We start from the raw sequence: 15000 nt of genomic DNA, 5'->3' as shown, positions 1-15000 counted from the left end.
TAGGATTAGATTGAAGCAGCATATAGCATTAATTTGCTTGATTAACAATTGTAGCTAATAATTAGATAGTAAGAGTGTGTCTCTCTGTGTGCGTGTGTCTCTCTCTCTCTGTGTGCGTGTGTCTCTCTCTCTCTGTGTGCGTGTGTCTCTCTCTCTCTGTGTGCGTGTGTCTCTCTCTCTCTGTGTGCGTGTGTCTCTCTCTCTGTGTGCATGTGTCTCTCTTTGTGTGTCTCTCTCTCTCTCTGTGTGCGTGTGTGTCTCTCTCTGTGTGCGTGTGTGTCTCTCTCTGTGTGCGTGTGTGTCTCTCTCTGTGTGCGTGTGTCTCTCTCTCTGTGTGCGTGTGTCTCTCTCTCTGTGTGCGTGTGTGTCTCTCTCTGTGTGCGTGTGTGTCTCTCTCTCTGTGTGCGTGTGTGTCTCTCTCTCTGTGTGCGTGTGTGTCTCTCTCTCTGTGTGCGTGTGTGTCTCTCTCTCTGTGTGCGTGTGTGTCTCTCTCTCTGTGTGCGTGTGTGTCTCTCTCTCTGTGTGCGTGTGTGTCTCTCTCTCTGTGTGCGTGTGTCTCTCTCTCTCTGTGTGCGTGTGTCTCTCTCTCTCTGTGTGCGTGTGTCTCTCTCTCTCTGTGTGCGTGTGTCTCTCTCTCTCTGTGTGCGTGTGTCTCTCTCTCTCTGTGTGCGTGTGTCTCTCTCTCTGTGTGCGTGTGTCTCTCTCTCTGTGTGCGTGCGTGTGTCTCTCTCTCTGTGTGCGTGTGTCTCTCTCTCTTTGTGCGTGTGTCTCTCTCTCTTTGTGCGTGTGTCTCTCTCTCTTTGTGCGTGTGTCTCTCTCTCTTTGTGCGTGTGTGTCTCTCTCTCTTTGTGCGTGTGTGTCTCTCTCTGTGTGTCTGTCTCTCTCTCTCTCTTTGTGTGTGTCTCTCTGTGTGCGTGTGTGTCTCTGTGTTAGGTTCACGGGATCCTGCGCAGGTCCAGCTCCTTTAACACCGGCCGCATTGAGCACCTTTACCACAACCCTCAGACACACACAGAAGGAAGTGAGTGATGTACATCACATATGCAGACTTTTTAATAATATTTCATTCATTTTACTTCTGGGTTCCTAACAACACCTTGCCTGGTGTTACTCAGTGCCTCAGTTATAAACTAGTGGGATGTGTTTTTACACTAAAAGCTCATTTTCCAAAATGATTTGAAAGGCACTTTTAGTATATTGTAAAACCAGGGAGCCTCGTTTACGAACCGCGTGTTTCAACCTCGTTTAGCAAGCATGCAGAGTTTTGTGTCGAATCCGTGCGTATGCTTCTGTCTACACCCTGAATGGGATTTATCCAGTTTTGCTTATGCGTGAACCTAATTGAGAGTAATTACTAGGAATCACAAGATGCCACAAATGGAAAAGGAAAATCATTTCAAATTCAGATTTAAAGTTTGATTAGGATTGATGCAGGTTTGTTGAGGAAGGAAAGTGTTTTCAGTATCACTGGAAACTCTATGTTAAGAGCAAGGAGTGGATCATCACTCAAGTTCGTTTGCTCAGTGCAATTTTAGTTGATCCCTGTTTCACGTCACTATTTCACCGTACTGGCATTTCCCTAGCAACTACCAGGTGAATAATGACATGTCTTACCTTCTTACATACTGCTCACATTTCCAAAACCAGCAGTGGAAAAGACGGCACAAGTGATTAATTCTCATGCCATCGCAGAGTTTTCTAAATATAATTAGGAAAATAGAATACACACTTGTTACCACCACACACACACACACACACACGCACACAGACTCCTCACTCATATGTTAGAATAGTGATCATGTTGATATTTTGTAGCTCACAACACTTAATAAGTAATTAATAAGTAATTAAATATAGTTATAGTTATAGTAATTAAAAATAGTAATTAAAAATAAGTAATTGGGATACTATTAAAATTTATAGTAATAGTTGATATATATATATATATATATATATATATATATATATATATATATATATATATATATATATATATATATATATATATACTGTGTATATATATACTGTATATGTTATATGTGTGTATGTGTTTTTAATAAAACAGAAGTGCACAATAAGGTACAATTTCATCTTGAATGTTACTTTATTGTTGGTTAATGTGTGAAACGTTTATTGAGCACTAACTGTACCACATATCAGCAGGTTCTGAACGTTCAACCGGGTGTAAGTCATTAATTAATATATTCTTCAACTAGTCTCTTTTCTTCAATTGCATAAGAGCTTGTGTCTGCTTTTCATGACTATATTATTACAGAGAAAATCTTTACTGTTTTCTTATTGATCTTGAACATGACTGAAATTGAAATATGGCATGAAAACCAGACTGTGCTGTTCCACTTTGCAGATGGGTAGCTGGGATTTTTTTTTCCTCTTGATAATCAGTGAAATATCTTATACTGTCCAATATAATAGGAATATATGGGTATGGCATGACTTTTGTTCTTTTTCCTTCATGGTGAATGAGCCTGTGCTGGGGGTGGATGCACACTTATAGACTGTAAATGTCTGTTTTAATCAAGAACAAGTAATCAAGAATACTTGTAATAACAAGAATATGTGGAAAATGTTAACAGACTGTAGGCTTAAAGGATAGCAAAGGATTACAAGAATCTTTACAATATTTAAATACATCCTAAAATCAAAAGCTGATTCACATTTACAATAAATAAATACATAAATTGTACATTTTATTCATCAGTAAGAGAGAATTTTGCCTGCTTTACTTCTTCACTGTGAATTTGAGTACAGTTTTGCAAAAGTTTTCCATTTTAAATCACAGATATCTTACAATTCCTCAAATTAAGCCAACCTTACAGTTTAAGAAGACTTAATCACATTTCTTAGCCAATTTAGCACAGCCACTTTGCCTACTGTCATGCCTTTGGACAGTGGGAGGAAACCTGAGAAACTCTTTTAGACATGGGAGAACATGCGACATGAGCTGCAGACCCTGGAGCTGTGAGGTGGCTGATTGATGAGTGAAGATATCACAGTTGATTGTTTAGTTAATTCATGATGGTAAAACTTGAAACACAGACTTTGTTTATCACCTTGGTCGGGTTTTAGGTTTCTTCTAAGAATAAAAGCAGATTTAATAACAGATTCTCCAGATCCTCCAAGCTTTTGTCCTCTTTAATATTTCTGTGTTTCATTCTGTGCTGTTTTCGTGGTGCTTACCTGTTTTCCCTTCCTTTCTATATGTATCATACCAGTAAGATATCAACTGTAATAGAAATGTTTTTTCATCATTAATTAGATTTCTGTGTGTGTATCTTCCTGTGTGTGTGTGTGTATTCCCTGTGTGTGTATTCCCTGTGTGTGTATTCCCTGTGTGTGTGTGTGTGTGTGTGTATTCCCTGTGTGTGTGTGTATTCCCTGTGTGTGTGTCTATTCCCTGTGTGTGTGTCTATTCCCTGTGTGTGTGTGTTTTCCCTGTGTGTATGTGTGTATTCCCTGTGTATGTGTATTCCCTGTGTATGTGTGTATTCCCTGTGTATGTGTGTATTCCCTGTGTGTGTGTGTGTATTCCCTGTGTGTGTGTGTGTATTCCCTGTGTGTGTGTGTGTATTCCCTGTGTGTGTGTGTGTATTCCCTGTGTGTGTGTATTCCCTGTGTGTGTGTATTCCCTGTGTGTGTGTATTCCCTGCGTGTGTGTATTCCCTGCGTGTGTGTATTCCCTGCGTGTGTGTATTCCCTGCGTGTGTATGTAAATTCCCTGTGTGTGTATTCCCTGTGTGTGTGTGTGTGTGTTTGTGTATTCCCTGTGTGTCTGTGTGTGTTATAGATATGAAGCTGCACTATGGGGACCTAACTGACAGCACTTGTCTGGTGAAAATTATTAATGAAGTCAAACCCACAGAAATCTACAATCTGGGAGCTCAGAGTCACGTTAAGGTAAAACCACATCCTAGCACTTTCATTTTGTTCTTAATTTATACCGCGTGTATTTGAAAGTGATGTACAGATTTTCTTTGTCTCTTTCTGCTGACTGCGTACACCTACATTAGCTGTGACACACACACACACACACACACACACAGTATGTGTGTTTTGAATGACCACTGGGTGTGTGAAGTGAACCACTGACCCTGTCCGGTAATAGCTATGAAGAGTGGGTTGAGTGTGTACACAATTTTTTTTTTCTTCGCTGTTTTTTTCTCCCATGTGTTCTCCTTATGTCTAGAATTTTGGGATGTAGTCAGGAGGTTGTTAGTCAGTGGGTTGGTCAAGAGATGAATGCTTGTGTGTGTGAAAACAAGACAGACAGTGGGTGGGTTTTTTCAGCATTGAGCAACAGGAACAAAGTCCATTGAGTGTCCTATAGAAGGATGGGATTTCAAGGGGGGGAAAAAAAGACTGACAGGATGTGGTGAGTTGTGACTGAAGCTCTGATGTTTCCCAGTAACCTCCAGCCTGATCAGTGACCTTACAGGACTTGTTGGTGGGCTGCTGTTTAAAGACATGGCCTAGTTACATCTCAGCAGGAACCTGAACAACATTACAAGAGACTTTCACATTACAACAATGATTAGTGTAAAGTGTAGTCAATTTACTTCAAGTTCCCGAGCTCAGAGAGCAGAAATCTCAACATGTACGTACTGTAAGTGAGGAATAAACCATGATGTGAAGTGTAATGTAGACTGACACTAAGCAGAGTTGATTATTTTCTCATAACAACGTGTGGTGGAGTTTAATTTCTTTTAAACCACAGCAATTTGCTAAGTTGTACATTTTCTCTATTTGTAGTTACATTTAAATGTTGCGGAACGTCCATGAAACCGGTTCACTTTGTTATTACAGTAACACACTCATTCTGTCACCAGCCTCTTTTTTTTTTCTTCTTCTTGAAGTAAACAAGACAAAAAATGCAGCTTGTCATGTTAGTAAGAAATTTGAAAAAGCACAAAGTCCTCTTGAAGGTTTTCTTGTGTCAGAAATAAATCATGTCATTAACGTCTCCGCACAGAAAGTCCTCATGTAAGCAGATCCCACAGACTTTCCAAGTGATTAGAATGAGAGCATTAATATAACCTGTAATCTGCCTTACACATGGCATGTCTCTCAGAGCTGTGCTGATAAAGAAAATGAATCAGCTCTGACCAACTAGCTTGAAGATTTGCTCCAATTCATTCCCACTATTGCATTATCATTATGATTCAGTGAACACTAACAGTATCACTGTGCATTTATATGCAATGTCCCAATTTCACAATAATTAAAATGTGCGCGTTAATATAATACCGCTGCATACATATATTGCAGTATGTTTGTATGCATTTTGTATATAAAGAACATTTCATTTCAATATTTATTTCTCTGGTCTCTTATCATATCATAACTTTATCACACTGACAGCACGACAACAGCTCGACAGCCGAGTTGTGCTAAAAGATGAATTATTTATGTCTGTGTGCCTGTAACATCTGTATGTGAATAAGGCGAGCAGAGAGAGACAGCAGATGCTCAGTATCTAAAGCGTGAACCCTCTGGAAAGCCGTCACAGTCCAGAGTGAGTGAATGGGGTAAAAGAGAAGTGACTTGAATAATTCAGGTGAGGTAGAACTGCTTTGTAGTGAGGTTACCAGTGATAATAATTAATGTTGCAGACAAATAATTACCTTTAATCTCCTGCCTTGTGTGCAACCTGTTGTGTGAATACGGTGATGAAAAAAGCACGTTGACATTTCTCCGTCCCTGTAGAGACCGTTTGAATTAACTCAGGTCAAGACTAGGTTTTATTTATGTAGGCTTTCCAGTGGAGAATCAGTTCACCAGCCTGGGCGCCTAGGAGGAGCGGGTTTTGAGGCCATGCGCTTTGTATTCTGGTTTGTAATTGCTCAGGTGGATAGGTTAAACTAGAAAAAGAACAGAATGTTAAAGGTCTTTGCAGTGACCTACCTCAATGTTGTAACTGCAGTGTGTTTATCCAGATTCCACCCCCTGAAGGAAACAGCCGAGGCGTGATCTGTGATCTGTGATCGGTACAGTGGTTGTTAATTGGTGTGTACAGGTGAACACTGTCCTTTCCAAAAAATGAAAATTTTTAAGAAAGCAAGGAGAATGTACAATCAAAACTGCACAATCCTCGCTTTCTAATTAAATATATAAAGAGAATATAAAGATGACCGACCCATATAATACCTTCTAATAGCCGCAGTGTCCTGCAGTGACGTGCTGATGTTTTTTTCAGGGACAGAAACCTGATAAATGCTAAATACTTTTCATGGACTTCATTAGGAAGGCACTAATTTTTTTTCCAATCGACGGTTACCAACCCAGAATTTTGAGAGTTATCTGAATCCCCATCAACAGTCATGTCCACCTGTTCTTTGCTTCCTGATTGCTGACACAACAGGATAAAAACAAAAGCCATTTAGTAGAGCTTTTTTTTGACATGAAGCACAAACAAAGGCAGAGCTTCAGGCAGTGGCTTGAAATCATTTTCCATTTTCCATTGTATGAGGTCTCTAAACAATGTTTATTATGTTTGCTTCATACTTTCATGGCTGAGGGTTGGATTCCTTCTTCTGTCTGGTGTTAGTTAGCATGTTCTCCTGGTGCTTTGGGGGTTTCCTCTGGGTACTCTGGTTTCCTCCATCAGTCCAAAGACACTAGTTGTTAGCTGACTGGTATCTCTAAATTGTCCGTTGTGCGTGTGCATGCCACATATTTATGCCCTGTAAAGGGTTGGAACTCCATCCAAGATGATCCCTGAGTCTCCTGGGATAAGCGCTAGGTTCTAGGATAACTAGTAAATTTTTGTTTGTTGTTGTTAGCGGTTAAATTGTTGTGTTTAAGATGTTTTTATGAGGCTACTTTTATTGTAGGAAGACACTAGTCCTACTCACACTAGTTTGTCTTCTTGGAGTCCAGTTTGTAGTCTGCTTTGATTTGATTGCCATCATTAGTCATGAAGTGAGTCCAGATTGTTGTCACTGTGGCACGGCATACTGCACTGGGCTTACACCACGAAGTATGATGTGCTGTCAGATGTAGGTTTCAGTGCAATCGTGACAGTGACTGATACCAGTATCTGTATTCATGCAGCTCTACTTATTAAGCATGGTGTGTATCCTGACTATGACTTTTCACACGTTTCCTGTTTTGACCCACAGGGGGCAGCAGAGTGTCTCTCTCGCACTCTCTCTCGCACTCTCTCTCTCTCTCTCGCACTCTCTCTCTCTCTCTCTCGCACTCTCTCTCTCGCACTCTCTCTCTCTCTCTGTGTGTGTGTGTGTGTGTGTGTGTGTGTGTGTCCTCTACTACTCTGTACAGAAGGAAAGATAATAGCAAATTTCTCTCTATTACAAAAGTAAACCTTTTCCCACCCAATACATTTACTCTGCATTTCTTTCCTCCTTTTTTAAAATTTAAGTGTGGTTAGAGTGTACAGACAATGTGAACAAAAAAGCCGCTGGTTCTGCTAAATCCCGGGATAAAGTGTACTGTGGTGTATCTTGGTGGTAGACATAGACTTAACAGTGTGTGCACAAATCCCTCCTTGCGATGAGTGGCGGCTATTTGTTTGGCTCAGCTGGATATTTTTCCCCCCTAAGAGCATTCAAAGGTCTGTTTGCATCAGGATTAGAAGCGTAAGGGCTAGGAGATTGAAGAAACGGCTCCGACGGTTTGCAGGGTTTTTAGTGAAGTGGAGGATTCAGAAAGGCTGAGCGAGCTGTTAGAATGTGATGATGATTTCTATAAATAACGTCACAAAATAGCTTTAGATAGAAGCTTTCTGTTGCACTCAGGTACTCAGGCATGGAATAACAGGTTGTTTTGGCGTTCTTATTTCTCAGACAGGACAGGAGCACGTATCTTGGTGCTTGCAGAATGATTATTTGATTTGTATTTGAAGTGTTGTTGCTTTAATCTCCGTTTATTTTTTAATAGACTTGACACTGGAGATTTTCACACGGTATGATGCATGCTGTGTGAAAATGTCACGTGTCACGAGGTGAGGAATGATCTCGCCGTGCCGAACAGCTCATTTACAAATGCGTTCCCAAATTAGTTAAGAAAGTACTTATAATATGGCGGTCATGGCCAAGCTGCAAAGCTAGACACCAGGTTATTAAGAATGATTCATTTTAGAATTAAAGCCTGAAAAAAATTACACACACACTCTTATTGCTTTAGCTTTTGTGTGTAAATCAGTCTTACCTTGGCTGATGTCACTACTAACAAATGAGGCCTTATTCAGAAGAATGACATCACATCACCACAAACAGATTAAAACCACGATTTATTGTAGTCCTGCAAAAACCCACACACACTGATTTATTTCGTTGTGAAAGACATGAATCACATAGGCCAGTTCATGTTCCATGGGGGCCCTGACAGAATTTCAGTGATTTATTCCCAGTCAGTGTGCTCCCTCTTTTATCACACTAAATTCACGTTAAATGTGCCATCAGCCTGACATCCACGCACATCGCCGGGACTTTTTCACTCCAGCTTGTTCCTGCATGCACCCCCTTGGCCGTGGAATGCCTCCTCCAGCTGCAAATAATGCCATCGCTCCATATGTTCTGCACCGTGCCGAAGGTTCTACCGGTTTTACGTTACTTCGCATGTGCGTGTATATATTTTTTGAAACATAATACGCCACTTTACAGTGTTCAGAATGTCACGTCTTGGTAAGCGCACTGAATCGAGAGCATTTCAGCGTTAGGAGCTGGACGAGGTTCCGCCAGCGGTGGTGGTGAAGGAATGCACCGAAACGGAGGATAGGTGTTCTCTAATGACATGCACACACCTTTAAGATTTTATCGCTCATGACAGATTTATGTTCAAGCTTCGATCGTGTTCTTTGCACGCTGTACCATATGTCATGATGACTAAATATGTCTAATAGTCCATCAACGTCAAGCTGTTGGGAAACTACGCAGAGGATTTGATTTACAGCACACAGGCTTTTAGGACTGCCACGTTCTTTACAGAAATGTGTGCAACACATTCTCTCGCTCACACACACACACACACACACACTCGGAGTTTTGATTGAGTATGTCTGAAAAGTTATTCTGTAGTGGGGGTATATCTGGGAGTAAACTGACACATTCCTGTCACGAATCCATCCCCTCAAGCAGCTCACGCTTTTTAGAGAAAAATACTGTGGCTATTTCTATAATAACTCTTCGAGTCTGTCCAACAACACACACGCAAAGGGCCGTGTTCGACAAGGTGTTTTTTTTTAAAACTACAAGAATATACAACGATTTAAAAAATGTTTATTATATCCTTACAAAGTTGCTGGTTTATTATATATGAAATAATTAACAGGCATTCTATTCTTCTTATTAAACTCCACTCACACAGCACTAGCCTTCCACTGAAATATAAGCTCTGCTTATTATATATAGATATTTTTTTTATTTTTCATACTTTAATTTTTAAGATCATATCCGATTATAAACCTGAAAAAAATATCTTGAACAGAGTTGATTTTTTTTTTCTATAGGGATTATGATGAAACCAAAAAGATTATCAAGCCTAGATGTTTTTAAATATTTTTACAAGTCGCATTATTTCATAATGAAAAAGATTCAATTCAGCATATAAATTTTTTGTTTTTCTGAGAATGCGTTTCATCTTTGACCACACTGCTGGTAAAAGAACACATTTATTTATTTATTTTTATTTATTTACTCTGAGTGACATGGCAGGATTTTTTTTTTTTACTTCATGGCCGTTTTCTCATGTAATAAATAATTCTCAGTAAATAATTCATCTGTAAAGTGTTTCATGTGTTAATATCTACACTACGTTGCTCAGTCCTTAGCACTGAATATACAATCCTTTTTGCTTTTGCTCAGTGAGCCACAGGACTGCATTTACTGTAGCTGCAACCTGCTCTGAAATAGTTTGTTTATTTATTTATTTATTTATTTATTTTTATTTAAGTCTTGGTTCACTGTGTCCCCAGGAAAAAGGAAAAAAAAAGATCACACCTGAACTCTATTAGCTAAAGTGCAGCTGTCTCGTGTTGAGTCGCGCTCTCGGCCCTCAGGAAGCCCCTGCATAATGCATGAGAACTAGTTCAGCGGTCGGCTTGGGGAAGGTTTTTCTTTCAGGTTTTTTTTGTTTTCTTTGTAACGTTTGCAGATTTCAACAGTCCCAGAGAATCAAGCGGAAGATCGCGATTTGTCATTTTTGTGTACTTTGCAGTAGTAGCTAGTCTTCCTCACTGATATTTACAATATTTACTGATGACACCATTATATACATTTTCATATTTATTATAATATCTTATGGATTTAGTCACCTAAGGAACGTCTCAATATTACAAACAATATTTCGTCATTGAAACTACTACTACTACTACTACTACTAATAATAATAATAATAATAATAATAATATACAGATATTTAAATTTCCATTCTGTGTTTTATGGAATTTTGTTTTTTTCTGTTCAAGTTAAATATAATGTTAAATAATTATGTTTATCCCACTACCTTTATGTTATACCCTATGTAGTGAGCATATAAAGTGAATAGGAAGCTTTTTGGGATTCAGCCTACCTTTTTGTTGCACTGTCTTTGTGTGGCTGTGTAAACTGTAAGTTTATAAATATTTAAAAACATTTGAATGAATGAAACTTTGAATTCACCTTTTGATGGAACTGTTTTTAGCACAGAAGGTGCCACAAGTCATAGAATAGGAGATAAAGAGCTAAAGGTTTAAAAAAGATTCCTCGTAATCAGATTACACGAATAAACTGCAACACGGCCCAAATCCCGCTATATAAACAGCGATGCTACATATAAGATTTGTTCTCATGTGAGAGGTATTATTAAGTTGTCATAAAGGAAATCGGACCGGACCCCCGGATTGCCTCGGAGTGTCTGTACCTCTCTGCATAATGGATAGTTGTGTTTGGGGCACTGTAACGGAGGCATAGTCAAATTCCAGCGTCTTAATGCTGCGGGGGATTTCAGCACAAACGCTGTTTGGCCTGTCAGTGTGCTATCGCTGTTTGGTGCACATATAACTGTTCTGACACACAGTTAACCACACAATAGCTCCTCTCATTCTTTCAAACTTTTAACTGACAGCACCTGTCAACTGAGATGACACAACATGCCCTGTGTGTGTATGTCAGAGCGAGAGGTGCGCTGGTTAAAGGGGAGGTCTGCTCACATGTGGAAGCTGTTAGCTGCTGTCAGCACTAAGTTAACCTGCAGCAAGTGTTCACACACACACATATACACACATGCAGACAAAGAGTAGGAGGTTCTGTACACTTCATACAATGATCAATATTCACACTGGAGTGTGTACAAGTTCTTTAAAGATATACGCCAGAATTGTTTCAACTGCAGTAGCTGTAGTGTATATTAAAAAAAATTATACACAAAATCTGACACTTTTGACTTTTTCTGTGGAAAAAAAGAAAAGAAATGAAAACTTGCTCACGTAGAGGAAGTAAAGGTAAACATTAACATTTCTGGCATTTAGAAGACAGCCTTATCCAGAGTGACTTACATTTTATTATAAGCTTGGTGGGCCTAGGATTCGAACTTTTGACTTTTTCCGGGCAGTAGTCCAACACCTTAACCACTATGCTATCACATCCCTTTTTTTCTGTTTATTTCATTTTTTTATTGTTCACTGTGACTTCTTTTGAATAAGTGGTTAGGTATAACTATTGCTATTGTAGTATAGCTATTGTTTTCTTTTCTAACTACTAAGTTTTAAAGTGTTTTTTCCCCTCATTTTTTTTAACTGAAGCACTTCACACTTAAAATAGTTTCACAAAAAAATCTTACATTGTAAATATAGTAAAATCAGTTCTAACAAAAAAAAAACAACAACAAAAAAAAAAACGAGAGCTAAGACAATGTTTGTTATATATTGGAAGTGGAACATTTCCAATTCTGAAAGTTTATTTAGTGTTTGGTAGATGCAAACTAAAGCGACTTTAGACTTTATCTAAAGCGACTTACATTCATCCCAGTTTCCATTTACAAATCAGCAACCTTCCAAGCAGTAGAACAACATCTTAACTACTGAGCTTTCTATTCCACTTCCAGTTCCAATCTTCATTTGTTACTGGAGAAGACATCCAGTCTGGGTATTAGATCATTGCCTTCTGTAATTAGAAGCATAAACTCATCTTCTGAGAACGTAATCTCAGCTCAAAAAAGAGATTCATATATAACATTCATATTAATTATTCTTTTTTTTTGTTTTTTTTTTTTTTATTTATGAGCGTCTCTACACTTTTATTTTTATGTGTAACATGCTTTTTTTTAAGCATGTGTAAGCCTTAATTTTGCCTCCCATTTTTTGAGTTAGGATTCCAGGAGTTTGCCTCTAAACTGTGTTTGCAGAGTTGTCATGCTCCCCCCATGTTTCAGAGGTTTTCTTGGGGTAATCCGCTTTCTTCTCCAGGTTCCCTGCGGTTCGGAAAATGGAAAGATGGATGCACAAATTTTTGTCCCTGGAAATTGCACACGTGCTACAGAGGCAGTTGGAGCAAGCTGGAAAATGGTGGACTACTCTTTTAACCAGTTCCCATTATATATGAGTCAGTAAAAAATATCCTGGTGTAATAGTTCTTTTTTTAGCCTAATCTGAATCTCTGCATGAACAAACTCATGTCTAACGTGATGAAGACAGCCCAGACCAGCGTCATGCTCTTACTGCAGCCCGACGATTGGCCTGGTTGCTGTGTTTGTATGTTTATACTGGCGAGGAGCAATGAATGATGAGGTGAGGTGAGGTCTGGAGTAAGTGAGTTAAAAAAAAGGGTGGAAAAAGAGAAGTTAGTATCAAATGAAGCATGAGTTTAATTGGCTGATGAATTCCCTTCAGTTGTGGAGGAGCATAGATGGAGGGAGGACGAGAAGCAGATGAAGAAGAGGGAGTTTGTGTGTGTGTGTGTGTGTGTGTTGGCCATGGGACACATGTTCAGTAGAAACCTCATCTCGGACTGCACTAACTGAATATTTGCCTGCTCAGCAAATGGTTTTGCTGTATATTTGTCTACTTTCCTAATAAGCCCCTAATCATTTCCAGCAACAAACACACTCCAGTGAACCCCTGCAACCATCATGGCTCATTGTGGTTGAATATTGGAACCAGTGAGCAGGTGAAAGCAGTGTGAAAGAATAACAACTGGAAAATACGCCTCCTTAATTTTGCATTGGAGCTTCAAGACTAATACTGCTAACTCTTATAACCCTATAAATCACACAAACACACACACTTTAACAATAACATTATTTACTCCTATACAAGTTGAAATGAGATTTTTAATGGATTAATTTGTCTAATTGGGGGGCACGGTGGCTTAGTGGTTAGCACATTCGCCTCACACCTCCAGGGTCGGGGTTCGATTCCCGCCTCCACCTTGTGTGTGTGGAGTATGCATGTTCTCCCCGTGCCTCAGGGGTTTCCTCCGGGTACTCCGGTTTCCTCCCCCGGTCCAAAGACATGCATGGTAGGTTGATTGGCATCTCTGGAAAATTGTCCCTAGTGTGTGAGTGCGTGAGTGAGTGAATGAGAGTGTGTGTGTGCCCTGCGATGGGTTGGCACTCCGTCCAGGGTGTATCCTGCCTTGATGCCCGATGAAGCCTGAGATAGGCACAGGCTCCCCGTGACCCGAGGTAGTTCGGATAAGCGGTAGAAAATGAGTGAGTGAGTGAGTAATTTGTCTAATTGTTACTTTTAGAATCTCTGCCTTAAAATTTTTGGCCACACCTCCTGATGATCTGATGCAGTGACTCCAACACTTTCTGAGAGGGAAAAAGGGACTTTCTCCTGATGTTTTTAGCTCAATGGCATCATAAGGTTTATTTAATAGAGACCTATGTGTGAGAAATCACATGAACAGGGCAGTGCATGTGTATTAATGCTACATTTATGGACCGCAACATTTTACTGCTAATTTTGAAGACCTGGTGTTATGAAATGTTAATAATACGCTAATATAATAATACAAATTTGCTCTGCTTCACTTTGATAATATCATTTGCATCTCACAGAAAGGAGAAATTGTTGAATTTTCATGCTGATTTCTAGATTCTTGTTAGAGAAGTAAAAAAAATAAAAAGTCTCTGAGGAGATTATTTTTCTTTTTTTTCCCCAAAAAGCTTTTTTTCTGATCTTGCAGTCTAATAGATATTAATAGTGGTACTTGAGACACGGGCACAGTTAATGTCAGCGGTATTATTCAGCACAGAATTCAGCGCCGGTTCTCCAGACTGTCTCGTCCTCATTTTTCCCACAGTCACCATAACCCATAGCTGTGATGACCACTTCAGGCTACTGATCGCCAGGCAACACAGCTGAGCGAGTCTGTAAACAAGTCGAACCAGAGACGGCGAGATGACGTCAGCTTTCTGTGGCTTCACTTCACTGTTTCTCCAAACTCGCCCTTTTCTTTTTCATTCTGCTTCATTCTCTCTCTTGGATCATCTGTCGGTTTCAGTTCTCACACTCACCCACACATGGCTCCGAAACATGCCATCAGTCTTCTATAAAGACACCAAACTATTTAACTATTTGTCATTTCCATCTCGCATTAATCAGCTGTCCGTGTTTGTGGCTTTCTCGCAGAGGTGTGGTAGATGCACTACTCAGATTCTGCTCATCCTCCCACGACAGACACGTTTCTGTCATGATGGAACGCCATGTGGAGGCGTGTAAATGAAAGGAGTGTGTCGATGTTGAGAAGTAAAGCCATTTTGAGCCCGTATTAGCTCATGTCACTTTTCTCTCACTTAGTCATCATTCTCATCTGCCAGTGGCTTTTGGGTTTCCCCATCAAGTGTGGGGACAATTCTGAGCTCATTATAAGACTTTGCAGTAACTGTGTGTGTGATGGGAGTAGAGCAAAGCGCTGCATCATAAAGTTTACTCCTATTGACAAAACGGTAACTCTGTACACAGAATATATAATAGATAGGATTTAAAATGCTAAAGTATTCCTTGAAGACACATCCCCGAGACTGTGCAATTACCACAATCCA

General features: G+C 39.6%; 1 protein-coding gene across 3 annotated transcripts in view; it reads left to right on the top strand.

Moving 5' to 3' along the window:
• Positions 1-15000, top strand: part of gmds (GDP-mannose 4,6-dehydratase) — a 64426-nt gene that overhangs the window by 7375 nt on the left and 42051 nt on the right. The window contains exons 3-5 of one of the 3 annotated variants that reach the window (XM_060866449.1): positions 934-1021; positions 2164-2184; positions 3806-3915. In XM_060866449.1, the coding sequence (XP_060722432.1) occupies positions 934-1021; positions 2164-2184; positions 3806-3915 (219 nt within the window). Of the gene's footprint in view, positions 1-933; positions 1022-2160; positions 2185-3805; positions 3916-15000 lie in introns of all 3 variants that reach the window. The other 2 variants (XM_060866448.1, XM_060866450.1) reach the window with 2 other exon arrangements.

This window comes from Tachysurus vachellii, chromosome 3 (assembly GCF_030014155.1).
Source record: "Tachysurus vachellii isolate PV-2020 chromosome 3, HZAU_Pvac_v1, whole genome shotgun sequence".
NCBI lineage: Eukaryota > Metazoa > Chordata > Actinopteri > Siluriformes > Bagridae > Tachysurus > Tachysurus vachellii.
This window is presented reverse-complemented; position numbering and strand designations above follow the sequence as displayed.